General features: G+C 37.7%; 1 protein-coding gene across 4 annotated transcripts; it reads left to right on the forward strand.

Annotated features, from left to right (window-relative positions):
• Positions 1-259: 259 nt before the first annotated feature.
• On the forward strand, positions 260-17,626 carry ABHD17B (abhydrolase domain containing 17B, depalmitoylase). 4 transcript variants are annotated; one of them, XM_082783874.1, is made up of 6 exons: positions 260-503; positions 3,780-3,982; positions 5,954-6,181; positions 6,275-6,428; positions 14,823-15,002; positions 15,885-17,626. In XM_082783874.1, the coding sequence occupies exons 3-6, from the start codon at positions 5,962-5,964 to the stop codon at positions 16,102-16,104; spliced, it is 774 nt and encodes a 257-aa protein (XP_082640000.1). In that variant the 5' UTR covers positions 260-503; positions 3,780-3,982; positions 5,954-5,961; the 3' UTR covers positions 16,105-17,626. The 4 variants fall into 4 exon arrangements, with proteins under 4 accessions (XP_082640000.1, XP_082639997.1, XP_082639999.1 ...); XM_082783871.1 differs by having other exon boundaries at positions 5,954-6,428; XM_082783872.1 differs by lacking the exon at positions 260-503 and adding an exon at positions 572-857 and having other exon boundaries at positions 5,954-6,428.
• The last annotated feature ends 3,174 nt before the right edge of the window (positions 17,627-20,800 follow it).

Below are 20,800 nucleotides of genomic sequence, written 5' to 3' on the forward strand. Positions count from 1 at the left end.
GGCAACCGACCCGGAACCGCTCCTCCTCCTCCTCCTCCTCCCGCCCCTCCCTCTCCTCCCCCTCCCCCTACGGCCTCTCCCATTGGCCAGCCCTCCTGTCTGTTCCACCCGCTCGCCCGCGCCGATTCGCCGCCCGCCCCGCGCTCCCCGCCCACCCCCGCGCGGGCGGGGCGGCGGCGGCGGGGGGCCGCGCGGCGAGTGGCGCTCCCATTGGCTGCCGGCGCGGCCGGCCCCGCCCCCTCCCCCGCCCGCCGCCCCCTCAGTGGTGCAGCCGCTGAGCTCGGCGGGGCGACGGCGGCGCCGCTCCCTTAGGCCGCGCCGCCACCGGGGCAGGGGCCTCCGCCGGCACCGCGCCGCTGACGGTTGTGACGGTTGAGCCGGCCGCCGAGCCGTTACCCGGCACCAACCGACACCCCCTCCACCCCCCCCCATCCTCCTCATCCTCCTCCCGGCGGCGGTTGGGGGCCGCCGGACGGGGGCTGAGGGCTGAGGGCCCGCCGCAGGTACGCTGAGGGGTGTCGGGGCTGAGGCGCGGCGCGGCGGGGCCGGGGGGGGGGGGGGGGGGGGGGTCTCGGTGCTGCCCACCCCAACCCGCCCAGCACCGGCTCCGCGGCGGTGTCAGGGCAGCGCCGCGGCGTTATGTAACCCGCCCCGGTCCCGCTGCTCTCCCCGAGCACGGGCACTTGAGGTGCGCAGCGGGAGAGGGGCAGAAAGTGCCTGGGCTGCCGCCCCTGCCCGCCTGCCTGCCGCCCTGCGGGAGCGCCGCCGCTTCTGGGTCTTCGTCCGTTCAGCCTTCGAAGCCAGGGCAGCTCCAGAGCGAAGCCTTGGTCCTGTCAGGCTGCCCCGATTTGGTGCAGGTTGTAATTTGCTCCGAGATGTATTTGGGGGCTTAAAGCGCTACCTCCGTGTATTTCTGGTGTTTCTTTCCTCCTATTACTGGATAGACTTCCTCTGTGCTCTTTTCCGGACCCACCACGCGTACTTTCGTAATGATTCTATGACTTTAATGGTTTTACATAGTACTTACTCGGATACTTACTTACTTTATACTAAATACTTTGTTCCTTCAGCAGATAACCCTGTCCCATGACAACACAATGCAGATGTTGAAACAAATATTAGAGTTTCAGTAGCGGTTTGACCTCAGGATCTCACTGCATTGTGCTCAGTGAACATGCGAGGGGAAACTACATTAAAGTTTCTTATTTCAGCGGTGTATAATGAAAAATTATTATTTATAAAAACAAAACCCCACAACATGAATATCTTGCCTGTTAGACAGTTAGAACAACACTAAGATTTACAAACTGGCAGCAGTATTTACAAGTTTGACTTTGTTCTTTTGAATAGTTCTTATGAAATAAGTAATTTAATTTAAATACATGATTGGAATAATTTATATTTAATGTAAATACAAGATTTCTAGATAAGTGTTTGCAAGGGTTGGGCTTTCAAGGCTAAGCTACTAATATGTAGTGAAGTACTTAGAGATGTGAATAATAGAAGTCACTCTGTTGTTATGATTTGCAGAGGGCGGAGGACAGGAATAATTGCTTATAAGAAAGAACTATGTCTGTGTTATCCTAGGAATCACAATATAAATATAAGTATTTGAGGTGTTCATCACGTTGGATGAATTTTCCCCTGTCTTCTGTCAGCCTTAATCATAAGGTTAATTGCTGAAGAATGGATTAAAACTACTGCCTGTAGGCAATTTTAAATTTGCCATTTTGTATGTTACTTTTTTATTCATGAGAGAGTTAGATAAATTTGATAAAATGATCTCTTTCTTTTAAATGCTCTCTCATAAAGGGTGGGTGATGCCGCCTGAGTTACCTTTATTCCTTTGTCTTGAAGCAATAGTAAAAGTTAATGCATTACAGATTTGTTTTGTTTTTTTTCCCCTCATTTTTTTTTCCTACTTATATAAAGTAAAACAAAATTCTGTATGGTTCTGAAGGGTATATACATTTCTCATACTATATTCTTTTTGTTGTTAGTAATCTTATAAGGGACTGCATTTGAAGAGCAGCACTGACATCTTTATTACTGAAATAACAAACAGAAGGTGAAATTGTTATGTTGTTAGGATGTGTTGATCTTTGCTTTGGATATTCTACTGTAATAAGGGCAGAGTTTTACATCATACAAGCTTAAAAGGTGTTAGATTATAACCTAGGTATTCACTACGTATCTTAGAGCCCCATTAAAATTACTCATCTGTATTTGTGGAACTGTATGCTTGAGGTAATTTGTGGTGGGCGTTGTTTTTGCCCCAGTTTTAGTAACAGTGCAGATAAAGCATACGTCAAGCCTGTTTGTTATTAGACTGCTTTTTAATCGGTATCACCTATGACACTTTGTTCACATTCCATAAATTTTGTTTTACACTTAAAATAGACATTTTAGACTGAACTATACAATAAGACTCTTGATCCCCAAGTGGGAAATCTGAACTGCTTTTACCAAGGCTTAGCAATGCTAATTAATGATTTACTTATGACTTTTTAAAATTTTATCTTAATTTCTGGTTGGGTAAGTCACCAGAAAATCGAGTTATGTGTTTTCCCAGCCTTTCAATTAAAAAAAAAAAAAAAAAAATGGAAAAAAAAAAAAAAAAGAAAACTCCAAACTTTAGGTTTAATCCCTTCCCTGAAGTATCTCAGCGGTATACCTTTTGAGAAAAGACAGTGCCTGTTCTAATTGAAGTGAAATTATGACATCTTGTGCATAACTACTAGGCTGAAATGCTGATTCAGTTGTACTTCTAAACAGTGATATCAGAATTACACTATGCACCCTGGGGACTCTCACATCCTGGTTCCATTCCAGATCCGGACGTTAAGAACACACTCATGTGAATACAATGAATGACAAACCAGTTCCAGTATAATGAAAACATTGTTTGCATTTAGCTGAAGGTATCCTCCTGAGGAAGTTCAGTAGGTGTTTTGTGACAGATTTGTTCGGTTAGTGATGCTAGGGATCTCCTGCTTTTTTAGGTCTTCGAAGTGGAGAAAAACAGCAAGTAGTTCTTTTAAAGAAAAGGTTGTTGCTAGCCATGGCTTAGGTGGAAAATAACGGGAATAAGAATCTCTAGTTTCAGTAAAGATAGTTCCCATTGGATTAAATGGTTGTTACGTGAAGTCTACACTGCTGTCTAGTACAGGAGAGAAGTAATACTTAAGCCATATTGTTCAGTATAAGTCATTTGCCATATGTGGCAGCAGCCCATTTTTAGCACATTTAAGCTATCTTGGGGCACAGTACCACCTCAGCTGATTAACTGCAGTTACTGCAGTAATGTGAATTCCACAGGCCAGCTTCCAGTCTCTTGAAATGACTGTGACAAATAGCAAATATTTTCTGAGTGAAATCATATTTGTCGTGTTGCTGGGCTGTTTATAGTTATAAATAATGTAAACGCCTGTTTTAATTCTTTCTGACAAGTCAATTGGGAAGCTAGTAAGAAATTTTGTGTCTGTTATTTTATGCTAGAATAGAATTATAATTCTTTAGGTTGGAAAAAACCTCCAAGACCAACTGTCCTGGGCACAAAAGGCTTTTTTTTTTTTTTCTTTTTTCTTTTTCCCCACTTTAGAAACTGTATTTTCTAGCTTTGGCCTTCAGCTTCTCTGAAAAGATGGGAAAATTTACTCAATCAATAGATTTTGGTAGAAATAGAAGTGTAATTAAATACTGGACTATGGATGGTACTTGGAAAAAAAATAAATCCTGTTGAGGTGTTACAGCAGTTTCTCTAACTTGTTTCTCTACAGCGTGTTCTCATGTGGACATGAACCTTCTGATTAGAGGTGAAAAACGTGTCTCCTTTGGTGCTTACAGCTGTAACAGACATAAAGCAGGAAAAAACTTGGGCTGCTCTTTTGCATAAGACGATCTAAGCCTTTTGCGAATCCCTGGACCTCTTCAGTAGATCTCTTCCACTTGTCGTGTCTTGCAGATTGAAATTAATGTCCAGGTAATCTCACTTGAAAGGGAACAGATGAGCTATTACAAGTTTGAGTGACTACTCTTGCAGATTGCATAAATACATGAGGCTGTTGTTTCTTTAGCTGGCAAGTCATTTACTCGGGATTTGTTACTTGAGAGACAATCTGCCTTTTTATGGGAGGCAGTGGCCCCTTTCTGCTGTCTCCTCTAAATTGGTAGTGTTGGTCACCCATGTCTAAATCTGATTTCCTTCTGTTTTGCAGAAAACTAGAGACTGGGAATGAAAGCACTTGACTGTATCAGTTCTGGCAAATAAACTTTTTTATGCTTTACAAAGTGCAATAGCATTCCAAGAATGCTCGTGTTGCATATTATACTGTATTGCTGTTGCTTGCTTACTACTATAAAAGTATATTTTATGTGGCATTTAAGCAGCAGTATACAGTCAATCTATACCAAATGGAATAGACGCATCCAAAATAAGGCTAATTGCTCAGTGATCTATATTGAAAAGTTCTTACAGTAGTGCTCTGTGAAGCTTTTCAAAAGAGAAACATACAGGCATGAAGACTATGCTTGTATAGAAGTCAGAGAACAAACTTTGAAATGTGATTTTAATATTGCCAGATACTGTAGTTAGCAGAAAGAGATTTTCTTTTATTTTATTGTTGGTTTCCACAAGTATTTCTGAAACTGTGTAGGAACGTGGACATCAGAAGCTAGTTTTTGTTGTTGTTGTTCCTGTTTTTATGTTTGGATCTAGCAGTTGAAACTGGTACACGAAACTGTAAGAGTGTTCCTGTTTGCATGACCTAGTAGGAACTGAGCATGAGACGTGGTAGAGTTGGGATGCAAAAGTTTTTGTTTTTCTTTTCAAGTTCATATGAAACATCAGATGCCTTCACGCTAGGAAAGTAAATACTTATCATAGGTGTGCTGGTGTCCAGCATGGTTACTGGCAGATTACATCACCCCTCTTACCTCTGAGGAAAAAGTACTGTCACAACCAAGGATTCTTTTCCTCTTCCTTCTCCCTGTTGTAAACTCAGTGCTTGTTTTTCAGAGCAGCTGTGTCTTTAACTACCTTGCTTTAGGTCTGTGTGTTTACTTTTTTGGTCTTTTTCAACCTCCCTCCTCTCCCCTTCCTACTCAGTTAATCAGTGCTTTAAATTGTTAGTATAGACTATGTAGATTTGCCAAGTATCCATGTTAGAGCATTTGGTTTAAAATGTTTTTGCTAAAGCATAGAATAAAAGCAGTTGTATTATTCAGGTGGATAATATAATCCCAATTCCAAATCACAAAAATGTGCAAGAAGGGAAAACTAAGCCAAAAATTTATTTGAACAGTGTGGAAACATTGGTGTCAGCCAGCACAGAGCTAGGTTGGATTTTAGTGGACTGAAAGTCTGAGTGCTTACTATGCGGGTAGAAGCATCTAATTTTGCCTCCTGAAGTTTTGGCCTTCACACACCTTTTCTACTGCTGATACCACCTGCAGGAGCCCATAACTCATCATGACAGTGTATTCCCAGTATTTGGACAATGTGGTAGCAATTCTTGGCTATAGAGACCTGCATGGTCTTCGTATTCTGCAAACACTGCAACGTATTTTAATTACTCTTTCTAACATATATTTGTCAAGGGGATGAATTCTTCTGTTATTGCCTGAAGGTGAGGGACTTCATTTCCTCAAAAGAAAATCTAAAACTCATGCATGTTCTTGCTCTGGGTAGTCATATCTTAGCTTTAATATCTGGCTGGGGTTTAGAGTTACCATTCTTCTTTAATAATATGCTCATCCTAAACTAGCTAATATTATCAAATAAGCTATTGTGTAGAAATTTGCTTACATATTTAAATCTGTGCTGTGTTTAAATGTTTCCACTAAAATTATGTGTTATTTTCATTAGAGGTTAAGTTTACATTTTCCATTTTTTTTTTTCTTTTTATACAGGATTATAACTAGAAACTGATACAATTCTCTCTTCCTGTTTCAGACTAGAAGATGAATAATCTTTCCTTTAGTGAACTGTGTTGCCTCTTCTGTTGTCCGCCATGCCCAGGGAAAATCGCCTCCAAACTGGCATTCTTACCTCCTGATCCCACGTACACACTGATGTGTGATGAAAGTGGTAGTCGCTGGACTTTGCATCTCTCTGAGCGAGCAGACTGGCAATATTCTTCAAGAGAAAAAGATGCCATTGAGTGTTTCATGACTAGAACAAGTAAGGGTAACAGGATTGCCTGTATGTTTGTGCGTTGCTCGCCTAACGCCAAGTATACTTTGCTCTTCTCTCATGGAAATGCTGTTGACTTAGGTCAGATGAGCAGCTTTTATATAGGACTGGGTTCACGGATTAATTGCAACATATTTTCATATGATTATTCTGGATATGGTGCAAGTTCTGGGAAGCCAACAGAGAAGAATCTGTATGCTGACATTGATGCTGCTTGGGTGGCTCTTAGGACAAGGTAAGACACTAGTTGCCATGTTTATTTTCTAGCACTCTTTCTAAATGGTTGTACTTAATCTGCTTTAATGTATTTATATCAAAGCTGATTGGTGGCGTCTACCAAAGTCTTTGCCAGTATTGAGCAGGATTGGTGTATGGTGCTGATACACTACAGAGAGTGAAGTGGGATGAAATTTAATAAGATATCATTCAGCCTTACTTGAATAATAAGAAGATAGCATTTATTATCATAGCTTGGGATCTCCTTAGCTGGAAATCTTAGAAGAGAAGAAAAACCTATCATAATCTTCCCAGTAACAGAACCACTGGTATGATGTGGGTGATAGAAAATGCAAGTTTCTTTTTCTGATACTTAAAAGTCTTCATGGTGTTCAGACCCCATTTGTTTCAGAATTCAGACTAGCAGCTACAGCCTTTCCAAAAGATATTAAGCTACCCTAGCAAAATATGATGTCTGAGAGAGTTTGTAATTGATCTGCATAAATACCTTTATAGTGGGAACAAAAAAAAACAAGAAGTTCATCAGTGCTGTTAGCTCAAATAAATTCAAAAAAAAAAAAATCTGAGCTAGAAGGATGTCATTTCCAAAGTTTCTGTGTTTTATGCCTCTGTTTTTGGGGGTGGGTAAAGTAGTAAGACAAAATACTGTGGATGTATTCTCTGATTATAGTTAGGAGTCCCAGGTATCAAGTATGTGCAGCACTGAATGTCTGCTGCTTAAATTTGAGAGCATTTTCTAATCATGGCTTGTTCAGTTTAAAGCAAAACTCTTACTGAGTTACGAGTACCCAGGTGACAAAAATATATTTGAAAATACTTTGTAATGTTCACCAAAAAGAATCCCATTATATTGTGTATGTAATATACCAGAGAGCTGTGGAAAAACTGAATTCAATATAGTGCAGCCTATTATAGTTCAATCATCATAACCTGACTATGCTGTTTAATAATAAAATATCAGGGATATAAATTAGGCAAGTGTAGATTCTGTAAATCCTGTGAATTGGTATTGTCGTGGTGAATTTAAAACTCAATTTAATAATAACTGTTTCCCTATTATTTTGGAGGGTTTTATCCTTTTTCAGAGTTCTAAGTAGTTATTTTCTCTTGCATTTCTTTTACGTTATGAAAGGTAATTTTAATGTTATTTGTCCTGTTAAAGTGTATTTCATTCATAGATTAAAGAAGGAACACTTACCATGAGCCTCATACATGTACAAACGGATAGGATGGCTATTCAGCCTTGTATTCTAAAACATCTGTATTGTGTTATCATATTTCTTTTTGGCATTTCTTTTTATTATAGAGGAATGTTGAGACTTAACTAGACATCTGCTTGGTAAGCCAAGAGCTGCAACAGGTGCTCTGGTGACTGTTCTGTAGTTGATGGGTGATCTGGAAGACAGCCACTTGATGAAATACCCAGTAGCAATGACCAAAATATAATGTGGTCTGTGGACAATGCTGAAGAAGGTCTGAATTGTTCAATCATATTGGAAGAATGGAGACCTAGATGATGAAACTTAATCATTTGCTTTGAAGTTTCTAAGGTCTTTTTTTTTTTTCTAATTGGTAATGATCATCTCCATCTGCATTCTCACCACTTCGTCCCCTAATAATTTCTTCATGAAAACCTAAGATGAAACGTGATAGCAAGTTGAATTCTTCCCTCCATCCTTAACCTATGGTATATCTTCTCTAACCAAATAAGATTAAGGTTCATAATAATATCCCATCTGAATACATCCTTTGCTGAACAGACATTGAGGGGGTATATGTCTCTAAATACATGTTCTATTTGCTTTTCCATCTGCTATTTGGAAATGACCTCACCTCAAGCTTATTTGCTGCCTGTGTGTTTTTTTGTTTTTTTTTTCCTATGTCTAAACTTCTTGTACTAACCCCCCTGTAGAAATATGTAGGGTGTTTAAAGCTTGGGTTGGTCTAGCTAATTTCCATTCATTAAAAAGTGGTTGGTATTACTTGTTTCCACTGTGCTGCTTTCAACAACTTTCCAACTGGCAGTCCTGGTCTTGCTTTTGTATTTGAATGGAGCAGGACAAAGTTCAGCACACGACTCTGGACATACTGTCTCATAGAGGATGGTTACCTTTCCATGATATTCTTTTAAGCCCTGAGATGGTGCTCAGCTGCACTAAAATACTTGATAAATATCTGGACCAGAGACCTTTGAGCATTTGCTGCAGCATTGATTTACTTTTCTAGTGTAGCCGGTTTTGTCAGCGTTGCACTGGCACAGTCTTTAATGTTTTATAAAGTTCATGTTCTTTAAAAACAAATTACTCTATGGATTGTTTGTCGGATAGATGTAAGTATAGCTGTAATTCCTTTGAAAGTCATGTTGATAGGAAGAGAGAGGAAGGGATCCTGGACTTACAAACAGTGTCTCACAGATCATGTGGTATGACAAAAAATGGAATGAAGAATTTGTGTCTGCTGGAGGTTGATCACAGCCACCCACAGCTCCCTCTGTTATCTTTTTTGAGAAATGGAGTCACAGAACCCAGCATTGAAAGGTGTTTCTGGGCTTATTGAAATGTTCACGTGGCTGTCATTTCTACAGTTAATGCAGACGCTTGTGGTAGAGACACGTTAGTGTTAAGTTATATCTTGGAATAACAATCCTGATTGTCCTTCCTGCAAATCGGCACAACTTCCCTGTGGTGATTGGACATAAGCTGGAAATGGTCTTAGAAGTAATATTCAGGGTGATACTGAGATTACCACAAAATTGTTTTCTTAAAAGTGGTTGCTGTAAGGGAATGTCAACATTATCGTTCTTCTAGGTGAATATAGAGAGCTATTTTGGTAGCATATCTGAAGAGAAAAACAGTAGATGCAGATTCTGAATTGTCCTTATTCCTTACCCGCTTTTAGTATTTTAATAGGACTCAGTAGCTATGCCTGTGACTGCTGACTGTGGAAGATGGCAAGGTGATTCATTGGCATCGTGTTTGGGAAAGATGCATGCTGTTACATATTCATATGCATGGCACTATGTAAAAGCTTCAAGTGAGGACATTCTTTTTCTGACTGTCATAGCTACAAAGTGTTGAAATTCCAGTAGTCATTCTGGGATACGCCTATTTTATGCTGCCCTGGACTCTGAAGGCCTTTGATGACACTGTAGGAAGGGTGGAAAGGTTTAACAAGCCTCAGGCAAATGCAGGGCAAGTGGCGTTCATTCAGAAATCTGAAGAGTTGCCAGAGTAGTCTCATGACCAGATTCAACTTTGAGAAGCCAAGCAGCCTTGGCATTGTTGCTTACCATGGGCTGCACAATGTTTGAAAAACTGCAGGATCTCACTGTCAGGCTGATGTGTCAAAGTGACAGAACATCTACAGTATGAACGTAATTTTAGTCTATTTTGGTGTTGGCTGAAAAGTGTTCTTTTAAGAGTTCACAGATGACATTGTTCATTCAAAAGTAGTTTTCTTTTATGCTAGGAGATGGGGTATTGCTTTCTGGTGCCTAAACTTTCAATATTTGGAGAGAGATTGAGTTTTTATTTAAATTGGTAGGGAAATGTAGCCTTAACTTATTGTGAAAAGAAATCTTGCCAATAAAACAAATGTACTAGCAGCATTGTAAGGTTTAAGAAAGTCCAAACCATCATGGAAGAGGCAAAGGATTTGTGGCTTGTTGATTACTACATGCATGGTTAGTGGATGTGCCCCTCTTAAAACATACCTTCTTCCTTTCTGACAGTGTTGCATGTTGTATACACAGAAGGGTGCACCTGAGTTGAGGAAGAACTATAAGCAACATTCCACGCCATGAATGAAATTCATGTGATAGTTAAAGGTGTGGAAGATGTTTATCCTTCATGTTCTACAATTTGCAGCTGTAATTTCATGTGTTATATGAATGATGACAAAAGGTTCTGAAATGTGCATTTAAAACTCCCTCAGGATGTTCCTCTTTATTCCCTGTGCCCCAAGCACTTCTGTTAGTTGGTTAAAACTGTGTGTTGCAATAGCTCCACAACAGTAGCTTCTTTAGAGCATCTATTGCACCTCTTTAGTAGTATGAATCTGAGAGATACTATCGAAGATCTACCCTTTTAAGGGAGATTGTAGTGACACCTTATTTTATACTGTAAAGGGAGCAAGTCTTCCAGATAAACAGTTTGTTTATCTAGATAAATAGTTTGAGGTAATAAGATAAACTGCTTTCTGTCTCCATCAGATGTATCAGATGCAAAATGGCAGGCACTCTGAGGGCCCACAAACCATACTATGGTAATTTCAGCTGGGTTCGGATTGTTAAAGGCAACTAAAGTCTTAAAAACAAAAACGAAACAAACTAATAACAAAAACACACACACACAAAAATAAATACACATACAAAAAATCACTACAGCCAGGTGTGACTTTTGCTGTTCGCATGTAATGGTAATATTTATATTCAATAAAAGGAAAATAGTAAGTGTAATATGGCTTGTTGCTTAAGAAGTAGAAAAGGTCTTATTTACAGAGACAAAAATGTAAAGGGAATGGAAAAGGAGTTTCTGCTACAGCACATTGTGAAAGTAGTCACAAAGGAGGAAAAAGAAATATTTGTGCTTTCTCTTGTACTAAATATTTTAGTACAAGAGAAGAACACTAGTTCTTCTTTCCCTGCCAGAAGGTGAAAAGATCAGGAAGGAATGTTCAGAGTTGCCTCTATTACAAGACCCCATCAATATCTGATCAGCATATGTAGGCTCCCAGGAGAAATCACAGGCTTTATCAGTGGCCCTGTGTCAGCTTGGGTTCTAGTACTTGGGAGTGGTGTGATGGTGCAGTTATGGTGGCATTCTTCCTTCTACCCCTCCTGTGTCATATCACTTCTTGTCTGACCCTAAAGACAGTTGGCACAAAGGAGCCAAAAAGTAGCTGTCCTCTACTCAGGGATTGTTTCCTAAATCAGCTGGTGAAGCCCAGTGGGCACACTACGTGGCTGAAGATACAAATAGGAAAATGGTACTGTCTTCTTTGGCAGTATCTTAGTTTAGTAGTGACGTTAACCTGTACCTTTAATGTGGTGAGTGCACAGAAGTTTGAGTACTTAGACTCTGTGTGAATGCTAGCAAGCTTTTGTCAGCAGAGGTATGTTTACTTTTTCATTTTACATTAACTTGAAGAGCAGTATTTACATGTTTTCCATGCAGGGAACCCTTAGGTGCGTAAACATAAAGAAAGGATAAATCAGATGTTGAAAAGAATTGAAATTTCAGTTACTGTGGGAAAGAGAAAAATGTTATAGGCAGCCTTTAAACTGCTGAAAATGTCTAAATTCTATGCCAGATTCAGTCTAGAGTAAATTGTCCCTGACGAATACTGCTTTCTCTGAGAATGTGCATCTGGGCACAGCTACTTTCAGGTTTTTGTTCCAAGGACCATTCAGGTGATCATGGCTAAAAATCCCTATATCACTGCCAACAGCAAAACACTGAAGGTCTGACTGTTCTGGCAGAATTTTTCTAAGATTACGTGAACAATCAGTAGTGTTATTGATTTGAGTCACGATTAATCTGACCAATGTAAAATCTTCCAAAGATGCCAACAGCTTTCACAGCATGTCTTTGAGCTCTTGGCACCTGAACAGGTGTTTACAGCCTATTACTTTGCCCTTCCTAAGGATGAATGGTAATTGTTAGGCACTGTGTAAGAGAAGCACTACTGTCGCTTTTTCTTGATCTGACATTTCCTAGTTTGGGAAACCAGGCAAAGCTTTCAATTCATAATTCATTGTACTCATAGAATTATTGAATTAGGAATAGTTAAATTAGTAATCAAAAACAAGTTTATATTCAAAATATGATTATTTTGAATATATGTATCATTGCAATTTTTATTATATTATTTATCATATTATTTGTATTATGTATTTATTTATTTATATTTACATTCGGAATATTCATAAGTCTGAAAACTTTGAACTACCTCTACCATGATAGGTTTCACTGGCTTTGTTTCCAGACTGTGAAACAAATAGTTTCTGAGGGGTGCTGTGAAGGCAGTCTGGCTGTGGTGGAGAAAGCATTTATTGCGTTTACATTAAAGTAAACCTATTCATGGATTACTTCTTGTAGATACTGTTTGGATCTATATCCTTCAGCCTAAGGTTAGGTAAAAATAGAGGGAAGAATAAAGACATTGGAGAATATATTCTTCAAAATGTACTTTTACGTTTTGCTTTAAAATTCTGTGCAGTGGTCTTCATATTCTAAAATTTGGTATTTGAGGAAATGTGTGATCACTTGCAGGGTTTTTTTTAAGAACTGTCATCACACACTCAATGTCATACTAATGCTGCAATGCATGATTGCATACATACTAACGATGTATTTGAGTTCTGATTGTATGAGCTGAAATACAGTATGAAATACTGTATTTTCAGAGTGCACAAAAGTGATGAATTAGAGCTGTTTTAACAGTTCCCAGGTGTTATCAGAAGAGATAAAGAAATAGTGAGAGCTGCATCTTGTTTAGGTTTCAAAGCATTAATTCGTTGTTTTGTAGCATGTGTTGGAATTCTAAGAAAGTCTTCATTAATCAGACTGAATTTTTAGTGTGCTCCAAGAACTTTTTTGAGCAGATGGTTTGCTGTTGATGTCAGACTGACGATTGAGTCTTAGTGTTTTAGAACTCTTAATCATTAGCAGTGTTCCCTAGAAAGAGTTCCTAGGGTAATCAGCAAATTAAGTAGTCATGGTATAGGTTGAGTCAATGGATGTTTGTGATGATACTTTTACAATTTTTATGTTTTGTTCTTGCAGAACACTAACTATTCTTTTATTTATTTAAATTTTAAGTTGTGAGTAGAGAGGGTTTTAGCCTTAACTTAGAAAACTAGTGGAGTGCCTAATGAGTTTTGGGGTGCTAATGATTTTTACATTGTTGCTTAGATATAATCTTGTTTTTCTTGATCTTTCTAGATTATCTGTTTATAAGTCAGTGTGTTACCGCCTGTAGTAATACATAACAGACTGTATTGCAGATGTAACATACAGAGCTTGTTTTCTGGCTTATTGAAAAGTACTAGCAGATTTTTTTTCTTGGTAATTTGAATATTGTGGTACGTGTGAGAAACATCTTTTTTCTCTAATATTCGTGGGTTTGAGACTTGTAGACCTTTTTTATGTAGTACTGCATAGTTACTATCCAGATGTCCATATTTATAAAATATTGGAATTTTTTCTTTACTTCAATTTTTCTCTCTTCTGGGTGTATGCAAGTAAACCAGTTTGAGAATTCTGTAGGTATGTCTTCTTGTCTGATACAGCTCTCCTGGCTTTGGCAGAAAAGATGCATACATTTATTGTAGACGAGGTAATGGTTGCACCTTCCTTAACTTTAACTGAAAACAACAGGTTGTCAGTCCTTTTAGGAATTTTGTCAGTTGGCAGATAACTTACTGTATGCTATTCCATAATGTTGTTAGACTAGTGTAAATCAGCTGAACAGGCTTCTGATAATATGTGAGAACAATGTTTGATTATTTTACATTTTTTTAATGCAGTTCAGTATCTTCCTAAGTAAATTTAAACAAAGGTATCTAGATAGACACTCTTCTCCAGTCTGAATCTGTACTAAAAGGACTCTGCTGTTATGTATCAATGTATAAGTAGTTCATTTCTGCCTTGGATGCTTTCCTTGCCAGCACAACCATCTGCTTATAGACCTTTCCAGTACCATGGTGTTACTTGGCAATCAAACCATCTTTGTATCCTGGTGCATACTTCTGGGTGCTAACCAGATGTTGTACAACTCTTTGGTCAACCTCATTTACAGAAGAAGTAAAGGTTTTCATCTTACTAGGAGGGGAGCCTGACTTTAACTTTGTAGTGCTTGTTGAATTGTATTAATTGTGAGTTAGCTTAGGTATTTCCTTTGGCTAACCTGCCTGTCAAACTGTGATGAGAAAAGTATCTCAGCTGTTACAGAGAATGTATAATATTTTGGCCGTTGTCTGTATGGTCATGTATTTCCTATGAAATTGCTGAGTACTCTTACTAGCTTGCAGTTTTTAGCAGATAAAGCCCAACACATTTTTGCAGGTTTGACTGTCATCTACTTGAAGATATAGAATAAATATGGCTGTAATCAGTTTTCTGTTGTAGCTTGACTGGAGCTAGCAATAAAGGTACTCAGCTAGCATACAATTTGCAACTGCATTCATAAGGCGAAAAATGTGCTTTAAATGCAAAGTAAGTCTTTTAAGGTCAGAAATGTTCAAAAATGTACTTCCTTGTTCTTCTACTAGCACCTGTTTCATCCTTTTTAGGAAAGTAGTGTACAGCAATGGTTTGTTTGCTTATTTGTGTAATTGTTTTTGGCTATTTCGTTCTATATGCCATTTTTGTTAATACTTTTGGTCTTTTAGGTACGGAATCCGCCCTGAAAATGTGATCATATATGGCCAAAGTATAGGAACAGTACCATCTGTGGATCTTGCTGCTAGGTATGAAAGTGCTGCTGTAATTCTTCATTCTCCACTGACTTCAGGAATGCGAGTAGCTTTTCCTGATACAAAGAAGACATATTGCTTTGATGCATTCCCAAAGTAAGTAGTTAGATTTTTTTTTTTTTTCTGCATGTGTTTTTTTTCTATTACAGAAGTTTTATACTAGGGAAACAGGTATTATGACATTCTCAGAATTTTCTTTCAAAGGCTTAAAAAATAATAATCAGAGTGAATAACAATAATAAGAAATGTTTGATTTGAAGGTGTTTCTAGAACTTTGTCTTCTAGGTTTTTCTCATCTCCAATCATTGCAGCAGGTATCTGTAAAAGAAGTGATTAGTTTTCCTGTGTATGTAACTCCTAATACCACTAATACTAACAAGCAGTTCTCTTCTAGTGAGTTGTTAATCTTACTCTAAAGTCTTTTGCATGTATTTCAATAATTAGTAAATACAGGAAAAAATAAGTAGACCTTAACTGAAGAAAATTCCTGTCGTTTATTTCAGAACTGTGCCATTAGTTGACCATTATGGACTGGTATACTTGGCTCAAGGAATACCTTGAATTTTGAACATTTAACTTGAGACTTTTTCCCCACATATTTAAACATTAGAAGCCAAAATTCTTTCTGTTCTGGCAAGCATGCTTTTTATTGAAAAATTCTGAAGTGGTATTTTCATCAGTTCAATGACTACCTTTTATTGATGTTAAAAAGTCAGTGAATACCACTTTCAGATGGATTACTCTTTTCTTCAATCGTAATAGTTTTCACAAGTATTTTTCCTTCCTAGGACATAGTTTTACCTGTGCTAATGTAAGTGTTCCAGGGTGTTGATAAGTTTTAATTTTCTGATAATTTAAAAAGCTTTAACATTAAATAGTCAAAACTACAATGTGTAATTAAAAAGTGAATATGAGTCTCTGGTCCTTGAAGATTTAATAAAACTGATTATGTTCATAGATATAATCTTTTTCTTACAGCATTGACAAAATTTCTAAAATAACGTCTCCTGTGTTAATTATCCATGGGACTGAAGATGAAGTAATTGACTTTTCACATGGCCTAGCATTATTTGAACGTTGCCAGAGACCTGTAGAACCACTGTGGGTAGAAGGAGCGGGACATAACGATGTGGAGCTCTATGGACAGTACCTTGAAAGATTAAAACAGTTTGTGTCACAGGAACTGGTGAACTTGTAATTTTCTTTGTATATTTACATGCTTTTTAATTTCACTGCAGAACTGCACGCCTTGATACATATATAACATAAAACCTGAAGGTTGTGTTTTCAAATCGTGTTGGTTGCCTTCATTAAATGCACAGGTAATGATTTGTCAACATAATTAATGAAGGTTTTAATGCCAGTATTATAAACTGGAATTACACGATCATACAGTCAAGCTTGGCAGTTCATATTACTTTGTGTGAGGTTTTTCTTTTCAGATGTACAAAAAAATCACAAGGAGTACTGTATGAAATTTTAATTATATAAAATCAAATGCTGTAAAAGTGTTGCCAAATGCTTTAGCATATTAAAAACAAGTTTATAAATACTTTTCAAACATCTCAAAACGTACTGTGACTTATTCTATTGCACAGGTGTAAATTAAAAACCAGACTTCTAAGCAGTTGTCCTGTAAAAATGCAATAGCCATGAAATTTGAGCAATTACTCATGTACGTAATAAGAACAAACAGTCACTGGAAATGACCTGTGCCATATTATGGAGGGAGGGGATCAAAATCTCTTTGCATATACTTCTCAAAGAGATCAAAATCTTTTTGCATATATTTCATATCTTTTGTGGTTAGTTAAATTTTAGTTGTTTTGTTTTCTTTGTGTGCTTTTTTTTTTTTTTTTTTTAACCTGAAAAGGACAAATTTGTCCATGCGTCTTCTCAGCAGTCCTAATCTTGCCAAAATAATATCACAAGTTACCATTGTAACAACATAAATGTCATTCACGTGATTTCTACTGAGGCCACTAAGTACTACTTTGAAACCATTAAGGCTTTTAGAACCTAGAAAGCTTTGTGGGCAATGTAGTTTTAAACGCTGATTGGTTAGAGATGCAATATTTCAATAGAAAGAACCTGGAAGTTTATCCAACTTTGTAATAAATAATTTGCAACTTTGGAATAGTCTGTTCAGACTTACTTTTGGATGTTTAGTGTAATATTTTTTTTGTTTGGGTATTGTATGGAAATCTTACTAATTGGTCCTGGACAGGATGGGAGGAGGGACAAGAAGAGAATGTTGACATTTTTCTATTAATTCGTAGTAAAATAAACTGTAAGTTGCCTTTCCCTTGAATGCATTTTGCTTGAATAAAACTATGAAAAAATAATGCCATGTAGCCTATTTGTAAACAAAGTAATATTCTGACGATACACACTGTGCTTCTAATTTTAAGGCCTTATGTAGTTTAATTGTTCTACTTGTTTTGTGATTGAGACTATTGTATAATTAAATGTAGCATCAAGTATTGTGAAAACTTTGGTTCGGTTTTGTTGATTAACAGTAAACAATATTCCACACACTTGCTGTTCTTCATTTCTTTTTTTTTTTTTTTTTTTTTTTAAAGAAATAGCAATAGTTGCTGGTGATAAAATAAGTATCTCCACTTTACTCCAAGAAATCTGAGAAGTAAAACAGTAATCCACTGTTAATAATATTGGCACATTTTTTATCATCATCTACTGTTCTGATCACCTTCCTATTCCTGTGCATTGTCTTATTTTCTGCTGTCAGCTGCTCAACATACAGCTTTCTTGGTGCAGACTTCTTCATATTCATTATTCTATAATGAATTTAAGTTTAATTTTGAAATCTCCAGTGTCTTCTCTTGTGCTGTCTTGAATATAAACCAACTTAAGCTTGTTCTCGGCTATCTTTTGTTTGCCTTTCTGATCAAATAGGAATCAGTATGTTCTGAACTTCAAACTAGTACTCAGATATGTTAGAGTAGATTTTCACCCCAATCCAATATTGAGTTGGAAATGCTCTTAAATAGTTATGTAAATCAGCTCTATTACATCATACTTTATATACAGTTTATTTTCTTACTGCTGTTTAGACACTATCTGTGATTTAGATCGAAATACTTTCCCTTAAGTGTTTGAATGCTTTAATTCTAAAGTGTGTCTACAGAGCTTCTTTCAGAAGTACACACAAATAAAGATTGGAGAACTCTGAATGCTGATACAGAGTGGCTGGTAGTACTACAGATTGCAGGCAAATGATCAAGTGTCATCACAAGATCTGACTGCTGAGAAATATTATGGCACCCTCTAATTGAAAGGACAGAATAGGTGGCCTAGCCACTTTGCTGCTCTTGTTTCTGTTTTGCTGAGGCTGAACAAAAGGCCTGACTAGCACTGTGTTGTCTTCAGTAGATGCAGCTGTGCCAGATTACAGTGGTGAGTAAAGCTTCTGGTCTCTTGGGACCACTTATGCATTGTTAATTACTGCCAGTTTGTTCCAATTTGTATTTTACACCTAGATTTTTCAGATGAGTTGTTTACTGAAGGAATTAAAATAGCTTTTATGCACAGCCTAGCTTGTGTTGAGAGTTATATTATGACAACAAACATGTGACTGATGTAAAGCAACTCTGAGCTGTTGCAGCTTGGAGGAAAACAGTTGACATGGCAGTTGTCTTGCCTTTAAACCATCATTTTGGTGAGATTGACAATAAGCTGTTGTTTTGTTATAAAAGCAATTGTCTCATGGTACATAAGAGTTGATTCAGCATTCATTAATAGCACAATGTCTTTATTTTACGGAAAATGAAAAGAGCATTGTGAACCATGTGGTCTTTTTTTATTTGTTTAGCCAGATATTTGACAGCAAATTCTTCTTAGTTCTGTAAACCTGGCAAATCACCTTTTAAAAAAACTCCATTTCTATAAATTATGATTACTCACTAAAGGTGTGGTCTTTTGGGGCATGTTTTGAGCCTACGCTATCTCACTCCCATCCACAGATTTTAAGAAATAACGCCATGATCTCACTTCTGTTTACTGTTCTCATGTGGCAGCAAAATGCTCTAAGTGTACGTTCCGTTAGCTATTCTTACTAATGGATCTCCAAGTTAATTTACTTTTTTTAAGAACATGAAAAATTGGGCTCTTTTAATTGAATGTTACTGTGCTACAGAGCTAGCTACTCAGTACCTCACTACAGAACATTCATTTTTTTCTCAGTGTATGGTATGCGTTGGTAGTAGAAGGTAAAGTGACAAAACTAATTAAGAAGTAAGGTAAGTAGTGTTTGAGAATCAGAGGAGGAAAATGCAACCTGCATAACTAGGGGGCTGATCTCCTTGAAAGCAGTTCTTCAGAGGAGGACTTTGGGGTGGACAAGCTGACTGTGAGCCAGCAATGCACTATCACAGCAAAGAAGGCCATCAGCACTCTGGGCTGCATTAGGAGGAGACTTGCCAGCAGTTTTAGAGAGGTGAACCTTCCTCTCTACTGGGTGTGGGGTGAGACATCTGGAGTGCTGCGAATAGAAGATGGGGAGTTTCCATCTTTAGGGATACTCTCAGCTCAGTTTATGGAACACAGCTCAGGGCAACCTGCTGAAGTTGACCCTTCTCTGAGCTATGTGGGTTGGACTAGGTAATCTCAAGATCTTTCAGCCTCAGTTGTGCTGTGATTTTGTGAAGTATGGTATGGAAATCCTTTAGATAATTGGCACTATACATATTTGTACATCATTGTACACCAGCTCAGAATCAGAGACTCGAATGATAAGGATGATAGGAATTATGTTTATTGACTGCCTCCCACTTAAAATGTTTCAACTTTCAGCAGCAGAAAAGCATCGAAGACTGCTACAGGAAGTGCCCCTGTATTTTTTTTTATCCTGAGATTGATATGCTGCTGGTGGTTGATATGCTGCTGTTGGGACTGATTCTAATACCAGAATTTGTACTATTGATAGTGTTATCAGAGCTTGTATTGCTACTCTACTGCTAAAGGAAGGTTGAAAAGTATAAACAGGCAATCCTGAAAAAGGCAAATGTCTTTGCCTTTGAAAGAGGTCCTGGACCTTCTCAGGTGGGAATATTGCTGCCACAACTGTTCCCTTATGACCTTTGTGTTTAGCAAGCAGTAGATAAGCCCAAACAGGGATAGTGTTTTTTAAATAAAATTGGTTAGTAAAGTTTGGTTTAATCCACTTGAATAGTGTTTGTAAGATGCAAGTGAAAAATCTGTGTTCTCATTGGAGGTGAGGAAAAAACACATGCAACTTTGAGCTACCAGCTGAATCAGGCTTGCTCTTCATTTAAATAGTATGGATATTTGACACTTCATCAAAAGTTATCCTGAAGACCTATTGAGCTGACATAGCATCAGAGTGACATTCCAGCATGAAAGGACTTCTTGACATGTAGAACAGGTTTGCATTGAGACAATATTAATTGTAAAGAAACAGTGTTTCCCTCTGAAGAAATACCATTGTAAGATGATGATAAATTATCCACTCTATTTTTTGTCTTCAGTTTTCAGGTAAGATTTTTTGCTCTTTCTTTCTGTTGAAGGATGTAAAATTCTAAAATATTTCTGATAAATTGTCAATGAAAATGCTTTAAAAAATTGATGGTGTAAAAATCCACGTAGTGTAAAAATTTATTTCTTTGCCAGGGAGAAAGGCGTCAACCTTAAAAAGTATTCAGCATCAGGTTTTCTCTAGAGGTGTTAGCATGGTATTTTAACCTAATAATCTATTTCAAAATAATTAGAAAACATCAAAAAGATTTTGCTGGCTAGAAGAGGTTTTGTGGTTGGTAAGTTAGGTATCATACAAATGGTTATATGATTTTTACAGCGTCCCGTTTCCAAATGTTTCTTTCTTACTGAAAGTTGTGGGAGTTCTAAGACTACTGTGA

Source organism: Aythya marila, assembly GCF_965140915.1.
Source record: "Aythya marila genome assembly, chromosome: Z".
Taxonomy (NCBI): Eukaryota; Metazoa; Chordata; class Aves; order Anseriformes; family Anatidae; genus Aythya; species Aythya marila.